The following is a 12,936-nucleotide window of genomic DNA, read 5'->3' as shown; positions in this document are numbered from 1 at the left end:
AGCTTGATGCATTTCCCTAGTGACTAACGTTGTTGAGCACCTTCCTATGGTCTTATTGACCATTTGTATATCTGATTTGGAGAAATGGCTATTCAAGTCCTTTGCTTGTTTTCTAATTGAGATGGTTTTTGTTTGTATGTGCTTTTGTTTGTTTTGTCTTTTTGTTCAGTGGTAAAAGAGACCTTCATATATTCTGAATACTAACTCTTTATCAACTATATGACATGCAGATATTTTCTCATGTGGGTTAATAATTTGTTCTTTTTAAGTTATTCCTTTGCATATGAATACACTACTTCCACAAGCACTTTTGGGTCGTGTTCTAAGAGAGCTGATTCAAGTCGGCTCGTGTGGGTTCAAATTTTGCTTGGAGCAATTCAAAGTTAAATGTGTTCATATTCATTATACATTTAGAATAGTGTCTGGCACATAGTAAATGCTCAACAAATGTTATTTTAAAATAGAAATAATTTAAAAATAAAAAATATACCTTCCTCATTTTAGAGAGCACTGGAAAAATGGGAAGACCCAAAGAAAATTAAAAAGACTTATTCATCTGTTACCAAGAGGCAATCACTGATTACATTGTGATGTATATTCAATGCAAGCCTTTTTATATTTAAAAATAAAGTTGTATAAATTTTAACAACCTGCTTTTTTTTCTTAACATATTCTGAGTAGCTTCTTTTGACATTAAATATGATTTTTAAACGGCTACCTAATATTCCATCGTATGCTAGTATCGTTGTTATTATTGTTGTTTAGTCGCTAAGTTGTGTTAGACTCTCTTGCAACCCCAGGGAGTGTAGCCTGCCAGGCTCTTCCATCCATGAGACTTCCAAGGCAAGAATACTGGAGTGGGTTGCCGTTTCCTCCTCCAGGGTATCTTCCTGACCCAGAGATCGAACCCATGTCTCTTTGCTCCCACACTGGCAGATGGATTCTTTACCATGAGCCACCAGGGAAACTCCGATAGTATCAGAGTTTTAATTTAGTTTTAAAATTCTAATTTGATTAGATTGCTTAGAGGTTTTAATTTATAAATAAGACTGTAGTGAACATGTTTGAAAGTAAATCCTGCCCAAATTTCTGATTATTTTCCTAGGAGAATGACTGGGCCAAAGGGTATGAGCATTATCACCAGGAGCAGCACTACCCATGGAACTGCTTACACCAGAAACCTCTGAGTCACGCTGATGGCCTCTCTAAGTGGTGTCTGGTGACTCAGTGAGTTACATCCTAAGTGTCCAGCATCTACCTGCTTCTCACTCCATGGCCATCCTCCAGTTGGGATTACCCTGCTGTCCCTTACCTCCGTGGTTGCAGTAGCCTCATGCCTAGTCCCTCTTCACCTGCTCTCCTCTCACCCCAGCCATTCCTCATAATGAAACCAGAGACAGTTTTTTTAAAAAGAAAAATCTCATCTTCTTTATCTGTTTAGAACCCTTAGATAGCATCCCATTACCTTTAGGCTAAAGACCAACATTTTTGTTAATGGTTTAAAAAGCTCTGTTTGCCTCTTCTTTCTGAGCTCAGGGCAGATAAGCTTTTAAGATTTTGTGTTTCCAGAGATTTGCTTCTTCTCACGTCAGGGCCTTTGCATGTACAGTCTAGTGGTTCTTCTCTCTTTTCCCACTTCCCCTAACCCCAGCCTTACCTAGTTGGTTCCACTGCTTCCTTCAGATCTCAGCTCAGAGGTCGTCTTCTCATGGCAGTCTTTCTGACCACATTCTCCCTCCCTCACCCCCCAAATCAGGTATGACTACCGAGTTAGCTCGGAGCACCTTGTATTTCTTAGTAGCACTTAGCGCAGCTCTGATCACATGGTTAGTTGTGTAAGCAGTTAGCAGTTTAAAGTCTCTCTTTGCCTCAAGAGGGTCCCCTCGTGAGAGCCAGGGCCATGTCTCATCATTGGCTGAACACCTGATATCTGGATAGTCAGACATCTGTGGAGGGAAAGAATAAAAGACCTTTGATACCCGAGGCCAAGTGCTTTGCAGAAGGGTGGTTTACATTTACTCTCCTCTCGGAACATACAAGGGTACCTGTTTGGCCACTCCTTTGCCCTAACAGAAATTTATGTTTTTAAAAGAATACCTTGTTGATAGGTGAAAGATGAGTGCCTCATAACTTTAATTAACATTTCTTTGTTGGTGTTGTTCAACGTGTGTTCATGTTTATTAATAGTTTGTATTTTGTCTGGTAATTTTTCTTTCAGTTATCCTTATTAGGGTTTCAGGTTTGGGGTTTGTTTTTTTTTAATAAATAAAGTACTTATATTTAAAGAATACTGTGTTTGTTACTAATGTACTAATTCCCAGTTTATTGTTTGCCTTTTGATTTTGTTTCATATCTTTATAGTAAGATCAAATAATATTTAATTAATATTTTTATTCTTATTTTATTTAGAAATTCCTTCTGTATCTTGACAATAGTAAATGTTCTAATATGTTCTTTTAATAGCTTGATTTCTTTTTCACATTTTACTCTTTATCCATTGCATATTTATTTTGGTATGCTGTGTTCACTGACTTTTTTCCAAATAGTTAAGTTGGTAATAGCATCTTTATTGTAGTACCATGTACTGCATAATCCCTTCTTTTCCTACCAACTTTGAAACTACCTTTATTATATTACCATATTCTTATATATTTCAGCATCTGTTTTTGGACCACATACTGAACTATCAGTTTTGGGGCCAGTAAAACACTTGCTAAAAACTATTTTTTACAGCTGTTATGTATTTTAATATTTGAAAGAACAACTCATCTTCCCCAGTCACTCTTCTGTCTCAGCATTTTACTAGATACTGGTGGCGCAGTGGTAAAGAATTAACCTGTGAGTGCAGGAGACTTAGTTTCAATCCCTGGGTCAGGAAGATTCCACTGGAGAAGGAAATGGCAACCTACTCCAGTATTCTTGCCTGGAGAATTCCCTTAGACAGAGAAGCCTGGCGGGAACAGTCTGTGGGATCACAAAAAGTTGGATGTAAGTACGCATGCATGCATATGCACAGTTGAACTTTACTCCTCTAAATGAAACTTAGAAAAAAAAATGAAACTTAGAATTAAACAGTGTTCAGTTCAGTTCACTCGATCCATCATGTCTGACTCTTTGCGACTCCATGGACTGCAGCATGCCCGGCCTCCCTGTCCATCGCCAACTCCTAAAGTTTACTCAGACTCATGTCCATTGAGTTGGTGATGCCATCCAACCATCTCATCCTCCGTCATCCCCTTCTCCTCTAGCCTTCAATCTTTCCCAGCATCAGGGTCTTTTCAAAAGAGTCAGTTCTTCACATCAGGTGGCCAGAGTTTTGGAGTTTCAGCTTCAGCATCAGTCCTTCCAGTGAATATTCAAGACTGATTTCCGTTAGGATGGAGTGGTTGGATCTCCTTGCAGTCCAAGGGACTCTCAAGAGTCTTCTCCAACACCACAGTTCAAAAGCATCAATTCTTCTGCACTCAGCTTTCTTTATAGTCCAACTCTCACATCCATACAGGACTACTGGGAAAACCATAGCTCTGAGTAGACAGACCTTTGCTGGCAAAGTAATGTCTCTGCTTTTTAATATGCTGTCTAGGTTGGTCATAACTTTTCTTCCAAGGAGTAAGCTTCTTTTAATTTCATGGCTGCAGTCACCATCTGCAGTGATTTTGGAGCCCCCCAAAACACTGTTTCCATTGTTTTCTTATCTATTTACCATGAAGTGATGGGACTGGATGCCATGATCTTAGTTTTCTGAATGTTAAGTTTTAGCCAACTTTTCACTCTCCTCTTTCACTTTCATCAAGAGGCTCTTTAGTTCTTCGCTTTCTGCCCTAAGGGTGGTGCCATCTGCATATATGAGGTTATTGATATTTCTCCTGGCAATCTTGATTCCAGCTTATGCTTCCTCCAGTCCAGCATTTCTTATGATGTACTCTGCATATAAATTAAATAAACAGGGTGACAATATACAGCCTTGACGTACTCCTTTCCTGTTTTGGAACCAGTCTGTTGTTCCATGTCCGTTTCTAACTATTGGTTCTTGACCTGCATACAGATTTCTCAGGAAGTAGATCAGGTGGTCTGTTATTCCCCTCTCTTAAAGAATTTTCCACAGTTTGTTGTAATCCACACAGTCAAAGGCTTTGGCATAGTTAATAAAGCAGTAGATATTTTTCTGGAACTCTTTTGCTTTTTCAATGACCCAACCAATGTTGGCAATTTGATCTCTGGTTCCTCTGCCTTTTCTAAAACCAGACTGAACATCTGGAAGTTCATGGTTCACGTACTGTTGAAGCCTGGCTTGGAGAATTTTGAGTATTACTTCGATAGTGTGAGATGAGTGCAGTTGTGCAGTTTGAGCATTCTTTGGCATTGCCTTTCTTTGGGATTGGAATGAAAACTGACCTTTTCCAGTCCTGTGGCCACTGCTGACTTTTCCAGCAGTTTGCTGGCATGTTGAGTGCAGTGCTTTCACAGCATCATCTTTTCACTTTTAGTAAACAGTGTATTCACATTAAACAAGACATGTTGCCTGCCCTCAAGCCATCAATCACTGCAGCTACTTCCCCCTTCATAATGGTGCTTCCTCAGGGGCATTAAGGATGGAGAAAAACCGGATATTGGTCCCAGATAGTTAAGATGCATATCAAATAATTTTTTTTGTAATTAGCTGTAATCTTTTAAATGTTTAGTTACCTGTTTTCCCCTCCCCCCACAAAAATTCTTATATATCCCAGCTCCTCCCTTACCTCTTTGAAACAGTACCTCAGAGCTATTTTAGCAGCTGTTTCCTAGGCTGTATTCCTCAGTAAGATCCTCCGAATAAAATATAACTCACAACTTTTAGGTCATGTGGTTTTTTCTCCTTCAGTCAACAAGATTTTAAAAAAATATTTATTTATCTGCACCAGGCCTTACTTATGGCATGCAAGAACTTTAGTTGCAGCACATGAGATCTAGTTCCCTGGACCAGGGATTGAACCCAGGCCCCCTGCACTGGGGTCATGGAGTCTTAGTCACTGAATTAACAGGGAAGTCCCCAGTCAAAAGGATTTAAATGAAAATTCTTGAAGTACTATGAATTACATAATTTGAAAAGATCTACCATGTGACAGTACTATACAATCCTACATAGGAACATGAAATCTTTGCTTATTAAGTTTTTTTTTTTTTAATCTCAGTAAAAAGATTTGGGTAAAAAAAGTTTTCATACAAGTCTACAAATTTCTTCAAATGTTATAAATTTTTTATAGCTGTTAGGAAGGAAGTATTTTTGCCTATTCTGTTTTTCTAATTGTGATTGGTACACAAATAAATGCCATTTATTTTTTCTATGTTTATTTTTTTAATCTTTAATAGTGTACATAGTTTTTTAGTTTATTCTTGTGGGCTTTTTAGGAAGACAAGTATTTGATCTTACAAGCAACGATAACTTTTTTACCTTTCTATTGAGCATATTAATTTCTATTTTAGGTCTTGGTTAGAATTTTTCTAGAATGCTTGAAATAATATTTGATTGTAATGTATCTCAGTTTATTTTAGGAAGCAGATTGTGACATCACATCGCTCTTTGAAGCCATTTTGGATTGAATTCATTTGCTGACATATATTCTCAGTGACAACACTATAACTTAGCTGGCAGTAATTTGCCAAGCAGATGTATAAATAAGCCTAAACATTTGTAGATAGGGAGTGGAGTAACAATCAAAAGTCATACTCGGTACCCACATTCCAAATGTTTCTTGCTTGTGAGATGATGAAATCTTAACAAAATGAAAACATACTTGTTTCGGTGCTATGCACAAAAATACTTTAGGACTCCCTTTATAAGAATTAAAGCCTAACTCAACTTTTACACTATTTCCAAATCCTAAAAGCAGTTGAGCTGCTTCTTACCTAAAATTTTGTTGGTAGGATGAAAGTTTCAGCTGCCTGAAATATTAAAGAACAATAACAATCAAATTAGAAAATAACAATTCCATTGCACAGAATAAACTAAGAAAAACAACTGTAGTACCCAGAAAGAAATTGTCATGATGACAGAATGAAAACAGTTCCTTTGGTGCTGCTAATACCAGGAAGGAGTAAAAAGATTCTATTTTGAAATCACTATGTAAATAAGTCTATCGGTTTTGTTCATTCCATTCATTGTAGTTTTCCCTGACATTAACAGTTCTCTGTTACTGTCTTTCCCTGACAGTAACAGTGTAATTTTTGCATTTGTAGGTTTTCATTTTTTCAAGTACAGAACTTGCTGTGACAAAATGATGAGGCTGTAACACAAATGTGCATATGAAAACTGGTCATAACTGAAAAGTCCTCCTCAGTCTACCCCAGAGGCAGGTGGCTCAAGTATGGCTTTAGTATTCAGTTGGATTTGTTGGACTGAATTCTGTGAAGTGAAAACTCACATGACAGTGGAAGGTCTTCAGGCTCACATTGGAGCTTAATGAAATGATTTAGAAATGATTCCAGCACCATGTAGCTTTCTTGTTTGTTTTTTTAAAAGTGTTTTCCAGTGCTGTTATGGTAAATTCTTGATGATGTTGATGATTAAGAGCTCATATATATTGATGGGTTACTATGTACCAGCCACTGTTCTAAATGTTCCTCAAAAATGATCAAATTTAAACAGTTCTTAAATATGCTGGTTTTTAGATAAATGTCCCTAGTAAAGTTTTCCTGCTTCTCAAAGTCAAGTGACAAATTGATGAAATAGGTGAATTAGGGGTGACACACACCCTCCCCTCTATTATTTCTCTGCAGTTCTGAGGCTTTAGGATAAAGAAATGAGGAAAGGTGATTGAGATAATCCTGAACCATTTGGGAGGAAATGGAAGGAACAGATAAAAGCTCTTTGAATACGCTTTTCTTCCTAGTACTAATTCAGCTAGTTTTTAGGTGCCCCAAGTCATGGGATGACAAGGAGTCAGACATGACTTAGCAACTAAACAAGTAAATATATAAGTAAATAGTAGGAAATTACTAGTAATTGTGCCTATGGCAACCTACTCGAGAATTCTTGCCTGAAAAATCCCATTGACAGAGGAACCTGTTGGGCTACAGTCCATGGGATCGCAAAGTTGGAAATGACTGAGCGACTAAGCACAGCACAGTACTAGTAATAGTGCCTAGCTTTTACTAAGTATCTGTCTTGTGTCATGCACTGTGCTGATTGAATTATATGTGTTAGATCTACATTCCCTCTTGAAAGGATTTCATGCTTGCAAAATAGATTGTCATCAGATTACTTGAATATTAACATTCCAGTGTACATTTAGAGTATTCTGCTAACTGCAAAAGAGAAATTATTTCATCACTATTTAGAATAATAATTCTTGTATAAATAAAACAGTTCTACCCGTAGGAACAAACCACTCTGGACACACAGCAGACTTTGCTTCAAGCTTTCCTGATCAACCCTCATCTCCGATCTTTGCCTTTTCCTAGGTTCTCTGTGGCACAGAATTTAGCATCTAATTATATGATGCCTCACATTCCCTGTTATTCTGGTTAAAGTTTTCTTTTTGTCTAAATATATTCTAAATTCAAGAGTATTATTCATTTCTTTTATGTTCCTGGAAACCTGAACACAATACTAGTTACAAATTAGGTACTTAATAAATCGATCCACGATACTGGATGCTTGGGGCTAGTGCACTGGGACGACCCAGAGGGATGGTATGGGGAGGGAGGAGGGAGGAGGGTTCAGGATGGGGAACACATGTATACCTGTGGTGGATTCATTTTGATATTTGTCAAAACTAATACAATTATGTAAAGTTTAAAAATAAAAAAAATAAATAAATAAATAAATGATTCTGAAATAAGTGAGTTAATGAATAAATAAACAGACTTTAAATTGCCATTCTCCACTTAATGGACAGATTCTAAGGAGCTCTATATGATAAATGTACAGTATAAAGTCAAAAAGCTTTCAAAAGATAGTGTTGCCATTTTTATTTTTTTAATTTGCAGAAGTAGTTCTCAAACTTTTTAGACTCAGGATTTCTTTATACTTAAAATAATTGAGGGGACTTTCCATTAACTAAAATTCTATGCTCCCAATGCAGGGGGCCCAGGTTCCATCCCTGGTCAGGGAACTAGATCCCACATGCCACAACTAAGACCCGGCACAGCCAAATTAAATAAATAAAAAACGATTGAGTACCCCAGTGAGTGAGCTTTGGTTGATGTAGGTTATATCTCATGATGGAGAAGGCAATGGCACCCCACTCTTGCCTGGAAAATCCCATGGATGGAGGAGCCTGGTGGGCTGCAGTCCATGGGGTTGCTAAGAGTCGGATACAACTGAGCGACTTCACTTTCACTTTTCACTTTCATGCATTGGAGAAGGAAATGGCAACCCACTCCAGTGTTCTTCCCTGGAGAATCCCAGGGACGGGGGAGCCTGGTGGGCTGCCGTCTATGGGGTCGCACAGAGTCGGACACGACTGAAATAACTTAGCATTAGCATTAGCATATCTCGTGATACTTACCATTCAGTTCAGTTCAGTTGCTCAGTCGTGTCCTACTCTTTGAGGCCCCATGGACTTGCAGTACGCCAGGCCTCCCTGTCCATCACCAACTCCGGAGTTTACTCAAACTCATGTCCATTGAGTTGGTGATGATATCCAACCATCTCATCGTCTTTCGTCCCCTTCTCTCACCTTCAATCTTTCCCAGCATCAGGAACCTGAACACAATACTAGTTACAAATTAGGTACTTAATAAATGATTCTGAAATAAATGAGTTAATGAATAAATAAACGGACTTTAAATTACTATTACTAATTAAAACCGAGATATGTCTAGTTAAAGAAAAGATAGCTATGAGTTTAAGTTTTATTGGGGGTCTTAATTCCTTAATAGCTCAGTTGTTAAAGAATCCAGCTGCAATTCAGGAGACCCCAGTTCGATTCCTGGGTCGGGAAGATTGCTGGAGAAGGGAAAGGCTACCCACTCCAGTATTCTGGCCTGGAGAAATTCCATGGACTGGACAGGACTGAGCAACTTTCACTTTCTTTCAATGAGAACTTCAGCACAGGAGAGAGCCTTTCAGGAGCTCTGAGAAAACTACTCCAAAGAGTAGGGAAGAAGCCTGTATATATATATGAATTTGGGCTAGGGAACATCTGAGTCAAGCAGACATCTTGGTAGTCACAAATAACCAATATATAAAGTTAATGATATTAGTGCTTTTCTTTAGGAAGATGCAAGAATCTGGTCATTGAAGTTCTTCCCAAGATATACATCTAACTATCCAAGAGGCCTGCTCGTCCGAAGCACAGAGCACCCTGTTATGGTCTTAATTTCTTCTATCTGAACCACAGAGTGCTTCATCCTCTTATGGTCTTGGTTTCCTCTGAGAGTACACTGTTGGTGACTGCAGTGGGCTACCACTTAATCCTTGTAGAACTGGTTGGTGAGCAGTTCTCTTTGTTTTTGTTTACAGACATTTAAAAATATAAGAATATAAGCGCATACTCTACTAGCTGTCACAGCAGTGACATCAACACGTCATGTAGCCCCTCGAAAACGCCATTGTATTCTTATGAGAGAATAAGCGTGAGAAGGACAAATACTGTCGTAGTATTATTATGAAAATAGTTCAGACCTCACAGCTCCCTGAAAAGGTCTTGGAGAATTGATAAAGTATTCCTCTGGATCACTGCATCAGGCTATAGAAAGAGTAGTCTTTAATCTAAAGATTAAATTTGTGTTTTTTTACTTTTAAATTTAATCGTGAATATTGTTAAGTGTTATATATGGCTCTAATTATTTAGCAAGTACATAATTAATTTCTAATTAATGTTAAATAGTAATTTCTTGGTTGAAATGATCTTCATTTGAAAAAGCAACAATATTTGGAAACTGTGTTCTGTATGCATTTAAAGTTGGGTTCTCTTCTGTTGCAGCTCCTCAGTTTGAAACCACATGTAATTATGTAGAAGCTACACTTGAAGAGTTTCTTTCCTGGAACTCTGACCAGTCTAGTATTTCTGGAGCATTTAGAGACTATGATCATTCCAAATTCTGGGCTTATGCTGACTATAAATATTTTGTCAGTTTATTTGAAGACAAGACAGATATTTTCCAGGTAAGTCAGTATATTTCTTTTAGTCATGGTATAATTTATTCTTGAGAAAAGTTCACAAATTAGAATCTTCAAGGTACCCTTTTCCTCACTGTCTTTTTCTCTCAAAAGTCACAGTGAGTCTTGCGTATTCTGTCCACTCACGCCCAAAGACTCACTCAAAGGAAGTGTAATGTTTGGCCTACCAAGGTCAACAGCCTTCTTATTGTTTTCCTAGTTGCCAGACTTCCTGCACAGTCTCTCCTTTGCCTTTTAAACAGCACCTGAATCAGTTTGGAGTATGTCAGAAACATAGATTGTGTATACAACTTCATTTCCTCCTGACCTTCATCTAAGTTCTTATTCTATCAGGCAGGCAGATGGAGGTGCAAAGCTGGTTACGTGAAGAAGCGTTCAAGCATTCCTAGGATCCTAGAAACCCTCCTGGCTACTGCTGCCTGCTCTCATTGCTTGGGGGGTAAGGGGGTGGGGGGTGCTTAATGCAGGTTTATGGCCTGAGGCAGAAAGTGCTGGGCTCCCAGAGATTCACTGTAGAAGTCCTACAGAAGTGTGCAGGCACTTGCAGGAGTAAGAATGTGGAAATCCTTTGCTATGTGTTGACATAACCGACAGCAGTTTGCAAACTACGGTATCCTCTTTTCGAATGCTTTCTACCTCAAACTGCCAGTTCATTTTGTGGGGTGATTTTGCAAACTCCCTGCTCTAGTCTCTGTCTTAGGCACATGGGCCAGGAATGGGAGTCTTCCCAGGAAGCTGTCTGAATGACTCTGCCTTGCCCACCATCAGGTCGAGGTTCTAGAGTTCTTCATCCTGCCCTTTCGGGATGTATTTTACCATCACAGCAGGCTGTTTACACCTCCCCACCCCTACCCACTGCTCTCGCCTGTCACCACCACACACCCTCTGGACTCTCCTCTCATACAGGCTGATAGTCCTTGGACTCTCGAGTCATTCTGCATTGAGCTTACATTTTTCTGTTTCACCTTGAGTCAAGGTTTGAATGCTGGTGTTTTCACAGTTATAATACGGCAATCAATAATACTTTGTATCTTTCCTTTATTAACATTTTAAATGTTTTTTTATAATAAAGTATCCTTTTTGTAAAAGAAAGGAAAACGTGTCACTTGGCTCATAATTGTTAGCTGAGGATACTTTTTTTTCTCACAACCATGAATGAAATGCATTGATTTTGAAAACATTCCGTAGATGCTTTCTGAATCCAGTCTATATCAATGTACTATTTACTCATTTTTAAATGATAATTTTGAGGTAATACTTTAATAACCTTAATTGTGATTACTCTATGGAACTTTAATCCTAGACCTTTCAGAAATCATACTTAAATTTTAGAGTATTTCATTATATTTCTCATACCCTAACCCATCCTACATATTAGACTAGTATTTGTTTTTAATTTATTATTTACTTTGGGCTGTGCTGGGTCTTCGCTGCTTTGCATGGGCTTTCTCTAGTTGTAGTGAGCATGGGCTGCTCTCAGTGTCCGGGCTTCTCATTGTGGTGGCTTCTCTTGTAGCGCATCGGCTCTAGATGTGTGGGCTTCAGTCATTATAGCTCTCAGGTTCAGTAGTTGTGGCTTGCGGGCTCTAGAGCACTGGCTCAGTAGTTGTGGCACACAGGCTTAGCAGCTTCAGAGCATGTGGGATCTTCCTGGATCAGTGATCAAACCCATGTCCCCTGCATTGGGAGGTGGTTCTTATCTACTATGCCACCGGGAAAGTCCTAGACTAGTATTTTATTATTCTATATTTCAGGTAAAACATAATAATAATAATATTTATCAATACTTGGTCAGTTTTCATTCCATTCCCAAAGGAGGTCAATGCCAAAGAATGTTCAAACTACCGCACAATTGCAAAGTAATCCTAGCAAAGTAATCCTCAAAATTCTCCAAGCTAGGCTTCAACAGTACATGAACTGAGAACTTCCAGATGTTCAAGCTGGATTTAGAAAAGGCAAAGGAACCAGAGATCAAATTGCCAACATCTGTTGGATCATAGAAAAAGCAAGGGAATTCCAGAAAAACATCTGCTTCATTGACTATGCTAAAGCCTTTGACTGTGTGGATCACAGTAAACTCTGGAAAATTTTTAAAGAGATGAGAATACCAGACCACCTTACCTGCCTCCTGCAAAACCTGTATCAGGTCAAGAAGCAACAGTTAGAACTGGATATGAAACAACAAACTGGTTCAAATTTGGGAAAGGAGAATATCAAGACTCTATACCATCACCCTGCTTATTTAATGTCTATGCAGAGTACATCATATGAAATTCCAGGCTGGATGAAGCACAAGCTGGAATCAAGATTGCCAGGAGGAATGTCAATAACCTCAGATATGGCAGAAAGCAAAGAGGAACTAAAGAGTCTCTTGATGAGTGAAAAAGCTGGCTTAAAACTCAACATTCAAAAAGCTAAGATGATGGCATCTGGTCCCATCACTTTATGGCAAATAGATGGGAAATAGTGGAAACAGTGACAGACTTAATTTCTTGAGCTCCAAAATCACTGCAGATGGCGGCTGCAGCCATGAGATTAAAAGATGTTTGCTCCTTGGAAGAAAAGCTATGACCAACCTAGACAGCATATTAAAAAGCAGAGACATTATTTTCCCACAAAAGTCTGTATAGTCAAACTATGGTTTTTCCAGTAGTCACATATGGCTGTGAGAGCTGGACAATAAAAAAGGCTGAGCCCTGAAGAACTGATGCTTCCGAACTGTGGTGCTGAAGAAGACTCTTGAGAGTCCCTTGGACTGCCAGGAGATCAAACCAGTCAATCCTAAAGGAAATCAACCCTGAATATTCAGTGGGAGGACTGATGCTGAAACT

The 12,936-nt window shown here is 38.6% G+C and overlaps 1 protein-coding gene across 1 annotated transcript in view; it reads left to right on the top strand.

The window, feature by feature from the left end:
* Positions 1-12,936, top strand: part of HSPBAP1 (HSPB1 associated protein 1) — a 56,389-nt gene that overhangs the window by 22,430 nt on the left and 21,023 nt on the right. Inside the window, exon 3 of the mRNA XM_027535408.1 lies at positions 9,909-10,090. Coding sequence (XP_027391209.1) covers positions 9,909-10,090 — 182 coding nt within the window. The remainder of the gene's footprint in view (positions 1-9,908; positions 10,091-12,936) is intronic.

The sequence above is a fragment of the Bos indicus x Bos taurus genome, chromosome 1 (genome assembly GCF_003369695.1).
Source record: "Bos indicus x Bos taurus breed Angus x Brahman F1 hybrid chromosome 1, Bos_hybrid_MaternalHap_v2.0, whole genome shotgun sequence".
Classification (NCBI taxonomy): Eukaryota; Metazoa; Chordata; class Mammalia; order Artiodactyla; family Bovidae; genus Bos; species Bos indicus x Bos taurus.
This window is presented reverse-complemented; position numbering and strand designations above follow the sequence as displayed.